Source organism: Melospiza georgiana, chromosome 3, assembly GCF_028018845.1.
Source record: "Melospiza georgiana isolate bMelGeo1 chromosome 3, bMelGeo1.pri, whole genome shotgun sequence".
Taxonomy (NCBI): Eukaryota; Metazoa; Chordata; class Aves; order Passeriformes; family Passerellidae; genus Melospiza; species Melospiza georgiana.
In genome coordinates, this window is record NC_080432.1 from 5,459,298 (window position 1) to 5,479,629 (window position 20,332).

Genomic DNA, 20,332 nt, shown 5'->3' on the forward strand with positions numbered 1-20,332 from the left:
AAAAAAAAGTCTAATTCCTACTTTATTTTTATTAAGACAACTATCTTCACTTGTGTGTGAACGGAGGAAACAGCATTGCCAACAGAAAAATCAGACGTCCTTACAGATAGCAAACACATTTCCCTATCACCTACTTCAATCAGACTAGAAAAGCTTTATTAAAACAGATGAGAAGACAAAGGGCTCCATTTAAAACTAAATGATGTCCAGAAGTTTCTGCCCAGGGCCTTAATTTGCAATTTACAAAATAAGTGTTACAACTTCCCTGTTTCAAAAGGATCATAATGATAAATCAATTAATAACTTTCCCTAAAACTGTATGACGCTACAGAGAGAAGTCTTTTTGTGAAAGAAATTAAATGCCCCGTAAACTGTTCAATCAATCTGTGTTTAAATAAGCCATTTTCAAAATTTTGGTCTGTTTTTCTGGATTAATCTAAACATTAAAGAAAAATAGCTGGTGGTTTGGGCTTTTGATTTTTATCTGTCTTAAGAATTCAAAGATAAATATTACCATCGCAATCCTGGCTTCAGAAAAATACTTTACTTGATTATTCAAACACTGCACTGCTTTTTCAAAAATAATTCTATAATTCATTAGAAAGAACGCCCTAGAGTTTCATCTCTGCTTCTATAACTTGATCACTTATCTTTTCAGTCATCTGAACCATAACAGGACACAACAGACATCGAGTTGTCACTTTAAAGTCAGCACTGGGCACACAACTGCAGCAGTATGTGAGCGTATCTGGGCAGGCAAAGCAGGAGATCCTGCCAGTGCAAACTCACAGGCAGAGCTTGTTTTAATATATTGCTTTCCAAAAGAGAGTTTCATTCTTGAAGGAATAAAACTGGCATTTAACAGGGAAACAGAGAATAGAGAAGTTTGCCAACCTCTACAGAGCTTTTCTCTTGAAGTCACCAGATATGCATCGAGCCCTGTTTAACTTGCATTAAAGCTGGTTCAGTTGAGCAGATTTCAGTTTTCACTGCATAGGGCCGTTTCCTTGTAATTCCATCGCAGTCGGCACAAACAGACCTAGAAGGGCCTAGTCCAGGACCAACACTATTTCTGCAACTCTCCCAACACATCCCAGTCAATGACAATGAGCATTTATACTCTACAGTTTTCAAAGCAAACTTACGTACAGCTAATTTTAATGGCATTTTATTAAGTGTTTCAGACCTACACAGATGTTGATTTCTACAATCAAAAGCAAAACTAGAATTACTGAGACCCTAAATAAAGAGACAAAGTTATTTGTCTGCCTTCACTGTTATGGATTGAACTGACTTACCAAATTATTAGATAAAATGTAGGAGAAAGATCTGATTGTAGTGAATCTGCCAACTATCCACATACACATTCAACTGGAAGTTACTAAGCAGCAGAGGAGTAGAAGGATATTAAGAAAATGTATTTCCACAGATCACCTTCTTCCTGCCTCCTAACATATTTATTCCCATGTTTCCTCCCAGATAGCCAAGTAGATTCATTGGAAATCAGCAAAGTGCAATGCTTCTACGTAAGCCTATACATACACATGCAGAGAAAAAAATAGACAAAATTTATTTTAAAGAAAACATGAATACCTTGTTTTCCTAAAAAAGAAAACAAGAGAGGAATAGAGGGATATTTTTTCATCCTTTCCAATACTTTATCAAGTCTCCAGGTTTGCTCATACTCCTTACTTGAAAAAATTCTTTCAAAGTAACCTTCAGCACTATAGTAGCCATACAAAACATACTCTGGTTTTAAAAGTAACAAAGCATTTTACCAAAACTGAGAAGCACAACTGTACAATAATAACTATCTCTTGTTTTGTGCAGGCTCTCCAAAAAATTAGAAACAGATAGTGTGTTTGTGGGGAGAGGAGAGTGGGGAGGTATTTAACATTGCATTATATTTTTTCAGGGAAATATGCAGAATTATTCCAATGTCTACATTTTTAAATTCATAATAGCAGGAGCTTTGCAGTCTAACAGAAAAAGTAGTCATAGGTATGGAGTCACATATTAAACCACATTGATACATACCTTCCATAAAGACCATGTATTTTCTCCTCTTAACTTGGCTAGTGAAAGGCACTTCCCAGAAAATCAAAATCTAATTTTATTTAGTAATTTTAGATGCTACTTTAATATTAAAGTCTAGTCTACATTTAAAAGTATTTCCAGAATAATTACAGTAGCTTGGCTCTATTGGAAAAAGCAGTCTCCTACTGTAGCTACAGCAGTTAAACCAGGTAGACTATAAAATAAAAGTGCATTTCTCTCACATAGTTGTGGAGCAATGAGACCTAACATTTGAATCTGGTAGGTTGGACCAAATGACCTCCAGACATCCCTTCCAACCTTAATTTTTCTATGATTCCATTTGATGGGATTACTATTTAACTGGTGCAGGAATACTGTCAAGGCACTGGGAATGAGTGTGTATGCACCCATTTAAATGAAAATCCATACAACATAAGGAGCACAGGCTGACCCCTCAGGTTGACTGCCTCTGAGTAATTCAGAATATAAAAGCTGCAAGATTGGATTAGAAGGGAGCTATCTTACTTGCAGAATTAGCAGGGATCTTTAATACAAAAGTACTAACTTCTTTAAGAGGAAAAAAATAATTTGCCATCAAATTCATTAGCTTTCTCCCACACTTAAAACAGCCAAACACATTTATTTATACTTAGTGGAATTCAAATTTATTCCTGTAAGGCTTTTTTAAATCAGTATTTACATATCAGCTGTTCATGCTATCTTGCTGTGCTTCACCAAAAGCACAGCAAGATAACAGTACTTAGACTTGTACTTGATATGCTAAAGGCTTTAAACCCAAACAAGGAGTCAAATATAGACTGATACACAATGAAGTATTACTGTAGCTTCTAAATGGATAGTCATGCTTTATTTCAGGACCAAAATATACTCCCCCTAAACGTTTTATCCAAATGGCTCTGAATCACAATAAAAACAAAACAAAGGACATCTGCTAGCAATATACCATTGGTACAAAATTAAGCAAGTACTTAACACGCTGTCCTTTCCAGGGTCACAATGCAGTCTATTAAGGGTGTATAGATTTTCTGCCTTTTTTCAGGGGGTAAAACTGTCATGGCTGTTGCCTTTTTAAGTAAGAAAAAGGCCCACTCACAAGCAATCCTGTGCTTCTTCAGAAATACTCATTCAGTCTAGAAACGGAGGATGATTCAAAACCACAACTACTCAATTTTCTAAAGGTTGTACAAATCATGTTGGGGGAAAGGGGAGAAAAACAATCTGAGCTAAAAATAAGTAACAAAGAAACATTATCGTTCAGAGAAGGGTACATTAGGTCAGAAACTGCTGCTTTTTAACACCAGAAAGTCCTGAGAGCTTTTTGTCCAAAAACTGAAGAAGCAAAAGAAATCACCAAGTCAAGAGAGCAAATAAATTGTTTGCTCAGCATTTTCTACAAAAACAAAAAGAACTTTAATCACAAACTACATGTCCTTGGTAGTGTTTTTTAAAACTAAAACCAGGTCATAGTTAACATCTTAAAGAAACAGCCAATATTATTTTGTATAATAAATTAGCACGTGTCATTAGACCATTTTCCTTCTTGTCCTTTCTCCACCCACTTCCCACCTTGCCACTGTCCTTACTGTGGTTTCTGCCATCCAGTTTTATCACCACTGTGAAATTATTATTTACCATTTCTAGAATCAAGCTGCAAGAAATTTCAGCTTGACTCTAGAAATGGTAACTAATAATTTCAGCTACTATTCAGTTACTTCACAGCCCTGGGGGCTGTGGAGGGGAAGTTGGGTTCCTTTCTAATCACTGCAACGCCTTCATGTGTCATTAAAAAAGGTCCTACAGGAACACATGAAAAGATCAAATATTGGTCTGTGGGATTTAAAATCAAACATCATATAAAGAGACAGTGACATTTAATATGTAATTTAATATTATATAGATTTTGTTTTACATATCTCTTATACATGTAGCAAAGTCTAATAATAGAGTAGGATTAACGTGATGAAAATTAAAAGTACAATAAAGCTATTTATTTACATTTTAAAAAACTGATGGTGTTATGTACTCAAAGTACTAGAATCTATGCAGAATAAATATTCCATCTACCATTATTTAGCTGGTTCATTGTAAGTCCCAGAGCCAGTGTGGGATCCAAGGATAAACTAATCACCTTCCAGACCAATTTAGGGAAAACGTCATAGTCTAAATTACTATGTTGAGCTCACAATGATAGAGAAAAACAAGCACATTTCTGTAACTGCTCAGGGCTGTCAGGCACCTCCAAAGGACGGACATGTACCGGGGGGACAGACTTCAGCATCCCTCCAGCAAAATCTGGGGAGGATAATACAGCTTTTGTGCTTTAAGAAAAAAAGTGAAAAAATATATAATTAAAAAGACAAGCAGTGGCTTCCAATGCCACAGAGCTGAGAGCTGAATGAGCCAGAAATAGCTCCTATGGGGAAGTCAGTCTGAGTCAGTCACCTGGGACATGGCACCTACGGACACCCAAACTGTTCATTTTCAATTACCTAATCCAACTGGAAATAATTGTATGGGGCAGAATGACTTCAGAAGAATGAGAAAGTCAAGCACAGCTTGGCTGTTCTCTATAGGTGAATAATGTCCACCTTGCTCCTGCTCTCTACAGATGAATAGTGTCCTGTAACAATATTGCATGCTACATACAATCAGTAGTGTCAAATTAATGTGACTAAAACAAACAGATTGAAAATGATGCAAGAAGCTGCAATTTAAAGATTTCAGCAGCATCTGCCAGTTAGGGTCACAGCTACAGCTAAACTGGATTTTCAGGTTCAGTCTGTTAGAACTAATGTATTATAATTTATTACACTAGGGAAATAAAAAAAGTTTTAAAATGCTGAATTTAATTATCATATTAATTTATGGCTTAATCAGTATTTGGTTACAACATGTATGTCTTCACTCAAGTATGGTAATCGTTTCCAAATTTTATAATCTTTTACTTAGGTACTAGATGATACCTTAAAGCAACCTGTCAAAACCTGAACCCAGAAAGTTTCAGGAATCTAAGCTCAAAATCCTGGAACCATATATCTTAAAATATTTCAATTCAAAACAAAATTTCAAACACAGGAAGCTTGAGAAGCTGTATGCAACTCAGAACAAACTGAGCAGAACTGAGGACACAGTAAATTTAGAGAAACTGTTCTCATACTAGCAAAACTTATTTCACAAATGAACTGCAAAACTTACATTAACTTTGAACTGACAAGAGAAAAATAAAGTACTAGTAGAGCAGAAACACAAGACACACATAACCCAGACTAATGCTAAACTTCAGCTAATTCTGTTTATAGAAAAAGCTGTTACCCCGATTAATATCTCCAGTCTTCCCTCATAAAAACATCCTTCTCGTGTTTCTTTTTCAGACTGAGTACAAATGTAATTTTTAAATTATTCGCAGAAACGTTCCTTCATAATTCTGCAGAGACACTCAACAATTTCTTTGCTCTATGTGTGTGTACTGCTCAAGATGTTAATTAAGATCCTCCATCACCTCTTGCTTTTTCATAAATAGGGACAGGATACTCAGCAAAAACAAAGAGAAAGAAGCAAGAGATAAAATTAGTGTTTTTCAGACTGTCTGACACTAATAAGGTCAAGTTCAGGTTGTATTTCAAGTGAACTCTGCTACTAAAAGGTAAAATGAAACTCTGCTATTACAAAAGAGAGGCCTAAAATAACTACACTTTAAATGCAGTACTGAAATATGGAAGCCTGAAAAATGAATTTTTAGCTTTCTTAAAACTCACTCCATTTCAGCTCTTACATCTTTTATTAACAGTTCTGCAAACCCTATCAGGCCTCCTCAGCAAAATCCTGTTGAGCTAAGTGCTGTGCAAAGAGGAGACTCTGCCTTTAAAAGCTTCAAAATACCACATCCGCATCAGAAAAAGCCGTAGTAATTTCTCTCTAATGAATTTCCTTCCTGTATTTCATCCTACCTATAAAAGGAAAACTTAGTTCTGGCCCTAGTTTTCTATCTCATACCACTCTTGCCTCATGTATTTAATGAGGTAGACAGGAACAGCCACACATGATCTGATAACCACGTACTACATCTGCTGCCACTGCCCTTCCATCATCTCTACCCAAGGGGAAAAGTGCTCCCTGCGTATTTGCAGGGAAGGGTTGCAGCTCAGTAGGCTAAACTGGTTATTTATTTTTAAACAGTGCAATCTCAGCACAATTCTGGGTTCAAATATGGTAAACAAGTATGGGACAGAATAGAGAAATTCTTTGCAGTCCCAAATTACAGTTTGGTTAACCAAAGCGCTCCCTCAGCCAGGTCATTACTGATGTTTTCTTCCATCATCATGCCAAACGAACTATCCAAAGTCAGATGATTTTACTGATCAACTTCACAGCAAAGATGGATAAACAAACAACCAAAAGAAGCCATAAGGTATCAGTCACAGCAGGGCAGTGTGAATACTACCATATCTCATCATACAGCGTGATATAATAAATAATTACTAACTTCAGCTCAAGCACATGCTTCTTTTGTGCTAGACAAATTCTGGACTATTTTATTAAAAACAATCATCTAGACTGTCTATTCAGCATAACTTCCTAGTCTCTATAATCATTTACTTGTTTCAAGCAGAATCAAGGTCTGCATGAGCTCAGCATTCCATGAAACCTAAGACATACAAAAGCCAACACTCTAAAAACTTTTTCCTGAGGAAGAACTGAACCTGGCATGAGGTGAAACCTCATGAGGAACCTGGCATGAGGGAAATGGCAGTTCCCACATTCGTATCTGCCTCACAGGGCGAGTCAAGCTGACACATTTAGATGTAAGACAAAAATAAAAGAATAAAACCACAAAATAATCAAGGGCATAGTTTAACAAATGTAAACTGGACTTGCAGCAACAAACCCATTGTCACAAAGAGATGCAAGAAAGCCATTTGTGTTTTGATGAGTAGATAACAAACATAGATGTTTATCAAAAACCCAGTAGCCAGCTGACCTTAACAGCTAGCAAGAATGGCAAAGATTTTGTATAGTATCTAGAAATCAGAGAATGTATTTTAGTCACACAGTGAAACCCTTTGGGTAAAATGTTCAATGTAAACAGCCCGAAATGCATATTGCCTATATTTTTTTAGTTAGCATGTAACGGGAGTAACTGGAAGTATTTGGGTGATTATTGTATTCACAACTGGATTAACACACAAACACAAACCTGTCTAGCAAAGCACAGCTCCTCAATCACAGCATTTCTTTACTGCTACATGGAGTGGGCATTTCTTCAGCACTGAGCAACAAGTTCCCTGAACTTTCTAGCTGATAAGAAAACATTGTTTTACCGTACATAAGAACTACTGTTATCAAACAGAATTTTCACTTCTGCACATGAAAATAACTTTAGCATCAGATACTAGAAGAAATCAATGAGCTCTTCCAGGGATTCAATGGTGAACAAACTGTAATCCTACTCAAGCTAGCAGAGGTTATCCAAATACATTGGCAGGAGGACACACCAGTTCAGAGGCCATGCTTCCTGTTATTTCATTGCACATTCAAAAATTTAGCATGATATTCTTTAAGATGTTGTCATCTCAGAATGGATGAGAAATCCTAAATAAGTAAAACCCCCAAAGACAATTTATTTATTGACAAATTTTCAAGGTTGCAAAAGGTAATAAATAGTGTATTTCATGACTCATGCTGTATACAGAAAAAAAAAATACCATGCAGTGTTTGCAAGCCTGAAATAAAAATATGTTTATTCCAGATACTCCTTAAGTGACCAGAGGTCTAGAGCCACTATTTACTGCCCAGTCTAAAATAGGAAATATTATTGACAATATTATAAAACTATTCAAATGCTTTAGTAAAAGAGATCATGTAACTATCCCAAGAGTCGAGGAGACAGGTTCAAAGAGTCATAATAAACTAAAGATTTAAGAACTGGCCCAAATTCTTACCAAGTCTCTCCCATAATTCGCTGAATGTTAAAAAAAAATAACTATATTGTGAATAATATATTCATAAAGAAAAAGGGAATATGAAGAATTTATTAGTATCTCTATTACACACTAACACAACACAGAAGTGTAACAAAGGTGAGTGTAAGCTACAAGCTAGAGGAAGATGAGTAGGAACTGCATTTGAAATACCTGAACACATTCTTACTGTCTAGAAAGACACAATCAATAAGGAGCAGTAATTTGATATCATAGCAATGCACATTATTGTTTTAATAACCAAATACAGTCAATAACCAGAAAGATTTAAACCAAATTAAAGCATTGTTTTCCTCAATACTTTCACCATTACAATTTATCCTTACAATCTTATACCATCAAATTTTGATTTTTGGTATGAAGCATACCACAAAAGCTAATTAAGAAACTTCAGATCACAGTAATTAAAATTTTTGTAAATAGCTAAGATAACTTACTGAGGGGAGATAAAAACCTCCCTGTGTAGCTGCAAATTGCTCAAGGTAAGTCTTTAGACTGTCATGGTTTCCAGAAATTCACTCTGCAAGTAGTGCTTATACTAGAAAATAGATGATCTCTACCAAATTATGAATTTTAATGGCTACAGTGAAATCAACATGGTTGTGAATCTACTGGGCAGAAATGTAATTTAAGTGCAACCCACCTAACATGAGCAGTTAGTTTAGAAACAGGCTGTAGATCAGCCAAAGTTAAGTAAAACAAACCTCAGCAAAATGCACTAGACGTACTGAAAACTCTTCTTTGAAATTATTAACATCTACTGCTGTATACTCCATGGTACCATAATAAAAAATCCAAATACAAATAAAGGATGTAGAAGTTGAAGTAAGCTCTACATAGCACTTTTCTCTTTTAAATTAGTATAACATAAATATAATTTAATTCCAAGGTCGAAACAATTAAAAGGCAAATGTAACTATGCAAAAGGTAGTGCACTGCAAATTGACTTGTGTTTGGATGATTTGTGACAATCTGATTAAGAAGCATTCTTCATAAGGTAATCAGCACATGCAGTATCACCAATTACACAGTACTATTTAGGCATCATACAAACCAGATTCTTTTCTCAAACACAGAATTTTCTTCAAATCCAAGGACATATCTTAAATATTCTTAAAGCACAAACAGAATCATTTCATTAGTAAAGTATCTATGTATACAGTGAAAAAGTTGTACACATTTTGACACAGCTTTTTTTGCAGTATTCTATGATTTAAAGACTCCTACGTATTTCTTGCCTTCTCAAATAAATCAGAAAAACCCTTCTGAGCTTATAATAAAAACACAATTCTAAAACAGGATTCAGTTCATTCCCTTCCAGTGCCATGGTTCAGAAATAGGTGTAGTGTATGTAAAAGATGTAGCATATGAATAACCTCCTCACCTTAAATGTGATTACTCACAAGCTTAACATTACATGTAAATTTAAGCATTCCATGGAATCAAACGCTGGCGCAACACTTCTGTGCTGTAAATTATACACTAATCAAAGATACCATCTTCAGACCATGAGTATTCTTATCCAGAGATTTCCAGATCTTGCCACTGAATTACAACAGGATTTGATGTTTTACTCCAAATAGACTTTCTCTTCTTTCTGCCTTTTAAATGCCTAGAATCCAACAGCACATTTTTTAAAGCAACATAAACTACTACATGACATTCTGGATTAGCACTTAATGTCTCTATTTGACTTATTTCTCAAAAGTTCATCTTCTTGCTGCACATGTTTTGTTGAGAAAGGCAGGGCCAATTGAAGTTAAACTCTTCATATTACTCCCTGAAAACTATAGCAAACAGCTAACCCATCTCTTGACAATAAGAAATTAGGCAGAAATAGCCTCTATTTTCTTTTCTTTAAGAAGATGTTACCTTTTTTGCACTGCATTGCTCCAGTCTTAGCTATTTCCCAGGATCTTAAGATGTCAGCAAGAATCTGTTATAAATTGCCTAAACGGGAGAATCCGTAACTTCCTAAATCACATCGTTTATAAAAAATGTCAGCTTCTGTCAGAGCACAGAAAGTTCTTTTAAAGGCATAACTTCATTTTATGGCCCTGGCCAAAGGAAACAGTTGTCTTTTTTTTCTGCATGGTTCATCCCTGGCACTCTATCATTTTCAAAAGTGTCCTCTTTTTTTCCACAGCAAACAATAAAAATTTAAGTTTCAATGTGCTCACTGCAGTCAAGGAATTTCCTCAGTTCCTACTAGTTTAATGAAGCTGTGAAATATGTTACTTTGGAGCACAGATGATCTGTTTGCACAGCTTTCAAAGGATAACTGCACCAGTTCTGAAGCAAAAGGAAAATATCTATTCCTTCCATTTATATGGCCAACAATAACTTCTACATTCTGACAGAATCGTGTGTACACTGGCGGGGAAGGGGAGTTTCAAAACACTTTATCAGGAAGTCCACAATCCAATAAAATGCAGGCTTCCCAGATACTGATCCAAACTGATGCACAGGATTTGACTCTGAAGTTTTGTTTTTTATATACAGTTACAGCTGTTTTTCTTAACCAAGAACAATAGTTGTATTTTTCAGAATAGGTGACCTCAATAGATGTGAAGAATTTGCGAACAGAATTCTCTTGAAGAAGAGAGTGCAGTAATATTACTCTATCCAAAGAAAACTGAATACAGTAGAACACTGGGTCTGTCACAATGTACTCATCTATATTGCAAGATTCAATGCACAAGGCAACACTCCTATTCACATTATACTGAAAAATACTCTCAGTGGAAGGTATCTCATTATCCATCAGACAACAATCTAGTGATCTCAAAACACTTACATGAAAACAAATTGCATCGTTCACTTTTGCAAAGGGAACTCTTTGTAGAATTTAAATGGAGACAAGTAACTCCTTATGTATCTACTGCCCATTCAGTAAATCAGGTGAGAAATTGTTATACAACAGCAAAGGCAAACCTACAACACATGACTAGAAGCAGCACAGCTTTTACTCTCACCACCAAATTACAAAATCATATAATATCACAGCTTGAATCTGTGTTTCTGAGAATCAGTGTTCATTTGAAAGAATAACTTCTTTTTCTAACAAATTACTTCCTGTCTGGCAAACCCCAGTTATTTATAAGCATTCCATATCATAATTTCATCATCAATATTATGACCTCAGCAATTTATCTCTCTGTATTAGCACTGAAGGATGTTAATAAAAAGTATTTATTTAAAAACATATCTATGACAACAGGAAATCTAGCTTTCTTTGATGAAGGGCTGAGAAATACAGGACTCCAAAGACTTCTAAAGCAAATATTAAAAAAACATTTCTTTACTCAGCAGCATTTACTCTCCTTTCAATAGAGGATGTGGGTTTTATTTACTCAAGTCATCTCTGAATGTTTTACAAATCAGAAGTAAAACACTAACAGCTCCATCACTAACACCTGTTCTTCTTCCCTCCATCACCCTTACTCACACATTCTAAGACATCAGCTAAAAGATGAATACACAATGCAGATGCTGCCAGATAGTTTGACTGAGTACTCACATCATACTCTGCAATTCAAGTGTAAAGCTTGTTGATCTTCTTCCACTGCTTGAAGAGGCAACTGCCGACATCGGGCTGGCCACGGTGCTGCTCATCTGGGCAAACAAAGAAATAACACCAGTTACAACACTTGTATTTCATTTCCAAGAGAGCACACATCCAAGAGATGTATGCTTCACACTAGGTATTTAAAAGGAAGAAAAAATACTTGGAGTAACGTGGAAGGTAAAGGGTCTGCATGCAAAAAAAGAAGCCTATGTGAGGGAACAGAAAGCTTGAGTTGATGTTTACTGTAACCAAAGTACTGGAAACATACTATTTCTAAAATAACGATTTAGAAGTATCCTAAAAAGTACCAATGTTTAAAAGCATTAAAATAAAAACACCACTTCTCTGGAATAGATGGTATTCCCAGACACCAGAATTTCTGTTGCCCAATCATCCTCTTATATTCCTGCATATCCTAACCACCAGTACATCATACCCACACCATCTCCAACAAGGCCAAAGTGATTCTCACAAAAAGCCAGCTAAAACTTTACGAGCACAGAGATCAGAAACTTCCATTATAAAACACCTCCTACACACACACAAATTCTTAAAACAGAAATGCATTAGAAAGAGTGAGACCCAACCACCATCAAAGTACTCATAGCTCTGAAGGTAGTATCTTTACACAAAGTATTTTACAGCTTTTCTATATAAATATCTCGTTCAAGAACTCCAAAGCAAATCCAGGATTTGCTTATATTTTCCTTATATTCTATGAAGTAATTAATAAATCTACATTTTCCTCTTTAATAATACACAAGTCAAATTGTAGCAGCGTGTGGCTACAGGGTCTCTGCATCAAATGGCTTTGAGCTATTTAATTTTAAAAAATAATTAAATTTACTAAAGGACCGACTAAGCTAAATATTACGGAAAATGCCATTAATATGGACAGGGGAGAAAAAAATTTTCCCTTCAAAAAAATTAATACAAACTGCATACTGTGTAAGTCCCCTGATAAACAAAATTTATTCTCTCTATATTTCTTAGTCTTCCAGTTTGCTACACACTAGTATCAGCTGAGTTGTACTGCTCATTTCTTGCATATTAGTAGTAGTGACCATAAAAACTTTATACTGCTATAGCTAGCTGTTCTGTAAGAGATTCTATCTCTCTCCATTTCAAATTTCAAAGGATAAGATTGTTTTCTAGAATAGAAATCCACTCTACCACTTCCCAGGGCAGTCGGTTCCAATGTTTGACCACCCTTTCTGTCAAGAAGCTTTTCCCAATATCTGAACCTCCCTTGGCACGATTTGAGGCTGTTTCCTCTCCTCCCACAGCTTTGTACACAAGAGAAAAGCAGAACCCCACCTGGCTGTCCCCTCCTGTCGGGAGCTGTGCAGGGCCACAAGGTCCCCCCTGAGCCTCCTTTTCTCCAGGCTGAGCCCCTTTCCACCTCCCTCAGCTGCTCCTCCTCAGACCTGTGCTCCAGAGCCTTCCCCAGCTCTGTTCCCTTCCCTGCACACGCTCCAGCCCCTCAATGTCCCTCTGGAACTGAGGGACCCAGAACTGGGCCCAGCCCTGGAGGTGACCTGAGCAGCGCCCAGCACAGGGGACAGTCACAGTCACTGCCCTGGCCCTGCTGCCACACCATGGCTGGTACAGCCCAGGTGCCTTTGGCCTTCTCGCCCACCTGGGCACAGCTGGCTCCACAGCTCAGCTGCTGCTGACCAGCACCCCCAGGTCCTTTCAAAACTGAGCAGCTTTTCAGCCACTCTGCCCCAGTCTGCAGCACTGCACCAGGTTATTGTTATTTAATACAGCATCCAGCACTTGAACTTGTTGAACCTCATAAAACTGGCCTTGGTCAATTAATCCAGCCCTTCCAGATCCCTTTGTACAGCCTCCCTACCCCACCCAGCTTGGTGTCATAAGTTTAATTTTTTATTAATGCTTTCATGTAGATTATCAGACTTCAGTTCATCTTCAGGCAGATTCTAATTTAGGTCCTCCATCCTGCAAGCACTTACGCACATGTGTAACTTGAATCACAAGTTTACTCCCACTCAAGTCTGATTTTAATCACATGAGTAGTTACACACAAGGCTAAACTGTTGTCAGGATCCTGCCATAATCAGCAGTTACCAGTCATCTAACCTAAACAGTCAGTAAATTTGTGAATTTAAAAAATAAAAAACAAGTAAAAACCCTCTTTAACAAAGAAAGGTGCCAGTATTTATAGAAAAGCTCCATATATCCATGGAAGAGAGTTAAGATGAAGCTGTCTCTGCACCTACCATAGCAGAAACAGCCTAAAGATTTAGAAATTTATAAGTATTTGATTGACCATCACTTCATTGGGAGCAATTAGGATTAATTTTAGTAGCTATATTTTTATATTCAATGCCACAGTACCAATATTCCTAAATAGAGAACAGTGTATTCATTAAAAAGTGAATAATGTTCAAAGATTTAAGGAGGGTTTTTTTTTTTTAATTTAGAGCTTTTTAAAACTAATTACATCACTTGAAGCATATAACTATTTTCTTTGAACATTCATGAGAGAGATTGTGCTTTATCTATGAGGTTCTGTTCTGCTAATTTATGAAACATTCTCCCAAAATTCCCAAAAACCATGGGGCCCAATTCCACAGCTGCCTCCTCACAGCATATGACCTGTGATTTGTGCATGTCCTATTCTAGAGCAAATCCTTTCTTAGCTTCCTGCCTTCCAAGTGGACAAGAACAGTTCAATTGAAAAAATTTGAAGACTTTACATCTCAGTGGCTTGAAAGCTTATCAGCTACTGCCTCACTACAAACTTGAGTCCTCCTACTGCAACCAAACAATTTAACTTTCAAATCAAGCAGGTGTACAGCATTTTCTTGACATAAAAAACCAACAGCTTGTCAGGCTTCATCAGACCCTTTACAATAATTACTTCCACAGCCCACATTTTGTTTGATGGTTTAGATAATTAACTTCTTTACACATCAAAGCCCCATCCTCCGTATGTTCTATTTCCTTTCTTCCGGACATTAAAAAAAAATAAAATAAAATAAAAGATAATTCAAAAGCAGAAGCGCTCTCAAATAAATTTTCTTCAGTAAGTACAGCTATCATGAAACTGAAAAGCCTACAGTGATCTTCAATGGGTCGATATACTGTATTTGTTTTAGCTCCAAACTGAAATGCAGCTGTTTGCCATATTCTATAAAATGAATTCAGATGTTCAGATTAAGTCACAGATTATTTCAATGTGCTGCATTTTAATCATGAACTCTAGCAAGAAGATAACTTCTGATTAACACTATTTGGACTGGTAATTTTGAGTTCCTATTCAAGTAGGCTCAGCTTTTATAAATACTTTTCTCCTAAGTAAAACATTGCAACCAAATGCATAGTAAAATACACACATTCAAAGGTATATATAAACACTAACATAAATGTTTAAAAGCATCTACTGTAATCTCTATGTCTTTTACATTGAAGAGTCATAACAGAAAACATTTGTTCCATATGAATCAGCAGAACATAAATTATCAGTTGAGGGAAACAAATTTTAAGTCATTTCTCATCAGGTTTAGGCCCATCCCTCTCACCACAGTAAGATACCTGGGTAGATTTCTGTTTCATAACCCTCCTTCATATTCATATTCACTCTGAAGCCACCAAGCAATATTAATTTACACTAACTTCCTACAATCAATAAGTGATCTGTATAACCCATGTATTCATTCAAGACCCAGCTCAGAGACATAAAAATTGGAATTCAAGTGCTCCTAAAAGATGATGTAAGGGTTATACACTTAGGCAATATCCTATATTAACATGTAAATGCATATATAAAAACCCCCTGCCTTGTACAGGGCCATCTTTTTTTCACATTGCTGAGGGCCCCATCCAAGCTGGCCTTGGACACTTCCAGAGACAGGGCTGACACCACTCCTCTGTTCCAGTGCCTCACCACCCTCACAACAAAGGACTGCTCTTTGTCTGATCTTAACCTCCCTGTTTCAGCTTCAAGCCATTCCCCCTGGTCCCATCACTGCACAGCCTCTCCAGCTCTCTTGGAGCCCCTTTAGGTACTGGAAGGTGCTGTGAGGTCTCCCCTTCTCCAGGCTGAACAGCAGAGACTCAGTCAAGGCTTTTGAGACACTACTCAGACACTTCCACCAATCCCCACAGCTGAAATGTCACCGAAGATCGAGGAGAAAGATGCACCCAGACAGTCACCACAGGACAGTCCTCTAACAGACAGACTGACAGCTGATCTAAACTGATCTAAACTCACTCAGGAAGAGCAAAAGTTAATAGTAATACAGTTTTCACTTCACCATAGGGGAAAAAAAAATCTAAATTTGTACTGGGTCAGTTTAAAACAAATGTGAATTTGTGGATTCTCTCTGATATCTGTTTATAGGCTAAAGAAAGTGCAGGATTACAAAAAAGTAGCAGCATCTCTGCGAAAAATTTTACACTGAATAACACAGAGTAGAAGTTACCATTACAATGATCTAATTCATCAAGCATACATCTAACATGGTTATCACATCAGTCTTTTCATAAATACATTTCCATATAACCTAAAACCATGCAAAAATTTAAAGACTGACAAATTTTCATTTCTATAAAGTCAAACAAAAAAGAAGGAAAGAAAAACCAATATAACTAAGAATTAACACAAAATCAAAATTAATGCCTTTGTTTCCACACCCTCTACTTCAGAGTAATTAGATCAACTAGTCTGTTACCACTGAGTATTTCAGGGCCTCACCAGCTGACAAGAAGGTATAGGATAAGAGTCTTCCAGGACTGGAGATGTAAGAACTTAATTAACTACAGGAAATACAGATTTTTGTTATTGCTCTTCTTTTAAAAAACAAAAACACACCATAACCCTGCTGAACACATGCAAGACTGGCTGAGTGTATGCTCAAAACTCTTATAAAAAATAAGAGAAAGTTAAAAAACACCCAATACCCCATAACCAAATGCAAGAGCACATACACTGTTTTGCTTGTCACCCACTCTCCCAGCAGCACAAATTAACTGAAAATTAAAACACAAAGTGTGAAATCCTTTAGTACTCCTGAGCTGTTCTAGCAGGCTGGAACTAGAAACACTCTAAAGGGTCTCAGATAAGCACAGTGCATGTGTGATCTAGGATTAACAAAATAATGACTGATAGTATACAGTGAAATTACTTTATCATCCTCTAACCTGTTCAGGTCAAAACTACCAGCTTTATGGGCAACAAATAAGAAATGTTTTTGCTTACAGGAAATAGGATGAATAACTTTGATATTCTCTAAGCACAGCATCTTAAAAAGCCAAGCAGATAAAGACACAAACTTCCAGGGAACAGCCAGGCCAAATACAGGATTAAAAACAACCTGTGGGCAGGCAGGGACACATCTGCACCAGGTCTGCACACAAGAATATTGTTCAAAGCTCAGGCTGCAATCTCAGCTTTCTTTCATTTTTAATTAATTAACAAAGTACCACAAAGCAGAATGCATGCACTATTCATTCTAAGGATAACACATTACATCTGCTGCTGCTGCTTCCATTTATTACTTGATAGACCAGATTCTTGGGGTAGTTTTATTTTAAACTGAATACCAGAAAGAAAAATTCATCTTATAGCTGTCAATGCACAGCCCAGCTTTCACCACCCAGACAAATAAGCATCTCATCTTTAACCATGACACCCTCTTGGAACAGAACATGCTTAGAAAGCCCACACGAATACAAGGAATACAACTGAACATAATTTCCCCTGGCCATTTAAAAGGCAATTAAATCATTCATTCCCATGTAGAAGTTAGAGAAGAAACATGCATGGCTGATAGCAACAGGTAAAAAAAATCTTCTAATACACGTAGGTGTGGATTTTCATCCAAAGAATAACACATATCCTGATGATTTTATCTTTAGAACTGTCCTGTTCAACATCCCTTAAGATAAAATAATCCTTCCTGGTGTCCTTGTGCATTACTTTTACTTACATGAAAGCAGTAAACAAGCACAACTTTCTCACTGACTTAGCAAGGAAAGAAAAGTCACTAAACCAACCTCAGATTAAAATAAAACCTTCTGACTCCACTGTGTGCAACAACTGCTGTGTTTTACTCAAAATGACTCTGCATGTCTTCATACTTGAAGCTATTATTTGTCCATCCCCATGTTAGACATGACAATTACTTAAAGCTTCTTCTGAACCAGACCACAGAATGGTCTGGACTGCTGAAAGAATACTAATACACAGATGTGACTGTTTTATTTGAGACTGGGAAATACAGAGAAGAATTTTACATGAGAGAGCTCTGCCTTCCCATCTGGAGGTGTTTACAAACGCTTCCCAGAGTTTCCAACTCCAGTCTCATCAGAGCTCTGTCCTTCTCTAGAAGTCACACATTTGTTTTTAACAAGGAAGCAGGCAAAATGAATCTAATATATACACTCACCTCCCTCTGAACTGAATGTGCACACTTTTTTGCAGAGCTTTGTGCCACACTGGCAGTTAATAGCACTGCAAATTAGGCACAAATGACTTTTTCCTTCCTTCCTAAAAATGATTTAAGAAAACAGTGTAAAGACCAAACAACCTGAAACTAACAGCCAAGTTCTCACAGCTTCCAGAATCTGACTCCTATAACCCTGCATTTATTTCAACTTACAGTTGTTTTTTCTTAATACACTGGTATTGCAAACATTCTATATGAATGATTTAATAATTGTATAGAGATGCAATTCAGTGGTCATGACCTCCCCATGGGAGCCACTGGTGATTTTCAGTGAAGCAAACCCAAGGTGTGCTCACAGGTCAGCATGTAAGGATGAACAAGGCCCAGTTATGACTTGCTCAGTATTTTGCTTTTTCTGACAAGTAAAGCATTCCTGTATTAATATGCAGAGGTCAGGTTAGCCCCATCAATATGTTTCACTGCTCTTTGGCCAGCATGCAACTCCTTTAGTGTGCATGGGTCCCCATCTGTCTTTAGTTCCATTTAAAGTAAATTAAAATTTAAGGGTTTACTAACAGAGGTGGATTTTCTGTGAAGCATAACCAAGTTTTCATTACCTTTAAACTGTATTTTCCTTGGTATAACTTTCTGTCTAAACCTTCACCTCCTTTTAAAATGGCATCTTCCCAACCTATCACACTGATTACATCAACCCTTCTCCTCTCATATCACCCTGAGCTGTGTTTGATTCACCATGTGATATACAATTAAAATCATTTCATAATATAGGTCCACCCTGACCTTAATTGAATATTCTAGCATATCAGAAATATGATCAAGTTATGGCATTAACATATGTATCTAAAATTCCTCATCAAGAATGAGCAGCCAAATCTATAGCTAAGATTATAAAAAAATATATTCCAATTCTTATTGTAGGGCTGTTCTTGTTGCAGAAATCAGTGCTTGTCACTATAAATTCTCTGGAGGAGAAAACATCTACTTCCACTGTTGTTCATCTATTCAACATTTAATTCAAGTAAAACTACAGGAAAAACAGCCATGGCTTTAATATAGGCCAAAGCATGAAAATCAGATCTTTAGAAGTTGGTCTAAAAACATGTAACATTCAGGCCACCCAACCCCCTTCACAGATGTTATTGTCACATATGATATCCAGAAAGTTCCTGCTAAAATGCATTCTTGTTTACTCAGAAATAAACATTAAGCTCAGTACTGAGGTATACCTGGGAGAAATCAGAAGAATTATCAATAGAGCTCTTCACTATTAAATGCCTTAAAAAATCATATGTTTGAGTGACATTTCAAGTAAAAAGGCCTACATTTCAGCAAAAGTCTATTGGAAATCACATCTTCCAAGCTCTTGGCCCCTTTTATCCATTGCTGCTACTTCTGTGATGGCTTAAGGAGCTGTGTGAACTAGAAACTTTGCAGCCGACTCTGTGAAAGTCTGATTGTAATCAAACACGATACTTCAAACATATGCAAAATACAGGGCTAAAGAAAAGCCAAAGATTATTTATAAATAGAAATTTCACCTGTGATAGCTTGCAAAAGAACACTTACTACGATTACTTAAAATTAATAATGACTCCACATAGCACTAGGAATGCCAAGTACCTGAAATACAGATAGCAGATCAATGCCATTTTCAGTACCTTTGACAGGCAGATTTTTTTGATCAGCTCCAGATAAGCTTGTAACTGAGTCACCACTGCACGGTTCCATGAGAACATAGGCCTAACAAATTTCCTTTTCTTTACATGCTTGTCTATCTGCACATTTGGGTATTTCACAACTGCAACAAGAGCATTAACTCAGTTATTTTCTACGGTATAATTAGGCTGCCTGGGCTTGGCCCGCTGCCTTAGAACACCCTTGCAGTGAGTGATGACCTAGAAAGACACCGTCTAGCTGGTCTCACTGCCCGAGGGCATCACGGCAGAACAGCACCAACGACCTGAACAATGCTGCTCTACGCTGTTGTACCCAGGCAATTCTTAAAACGCTTGTAGCCTGCTAAATTACAGTTTGCTTATGCTGACAAGCTACTAATTGACTAATCAACTCTCAAACAGTTTTGTGCTACCCAGAACTGAGCCCAGGAGAGTCATGCAGCTGGTTATGACAGTCAGAGGCTCTAAAGCCACAGAATCCTGTGAAACCTTAAAAAAAAAGTCTTCAAATCCATAGATTTAAAAATCACAAGTTAAATGCCACTAAAGGATTTCTTGTTTACTTCTCAGAGACACAACTTTGAGCTTTTTCCTCCTGCAGTTTCAGCATATTCT

At 36.8% G+C, this 20,332-nt stretch overlaps 2 protein-coding genes across 5 annotated transcripts in view; one reads left to right on the forward strand and one right to left on the reverse strand.

Annotated features, from left to right (window-relative positions):
- Window positions 1–20,332, reverse strand: part of SUPT3H (SPT3 homolog, SAGA and STAGA complex component) — a 253,811-nt gene that overhangs the window by 231,805 nt on the left and 1,674 nt on the right. For 3 of the 4 annotated variants that reach the window (XM_058021197.1, XM_058021199.1, XM_058021200.1), the window contains exon 2: window positions 11,557–11,651. In XM_058021197.1, the coding sequence (XP_057877180.1) occupies window positions 11,557–11,651 (95 nt within the window). Of the gene's footprint in view, window positions 1–11,556; window positions 11,652–20,332 lie in introns of those variants that run through there. The other variant, XM_058021201.1, reaches the window with a different exon arrangement.
- RUNX2 (RUNX family transcription factor 2) overlaps window positions 1–20,332 on the forward strand; it is a 215,397-nt gene that overhangs the window by 17,239 nt on the left and 177,826 nt on the right. The window lies entirely within an intron of this gene.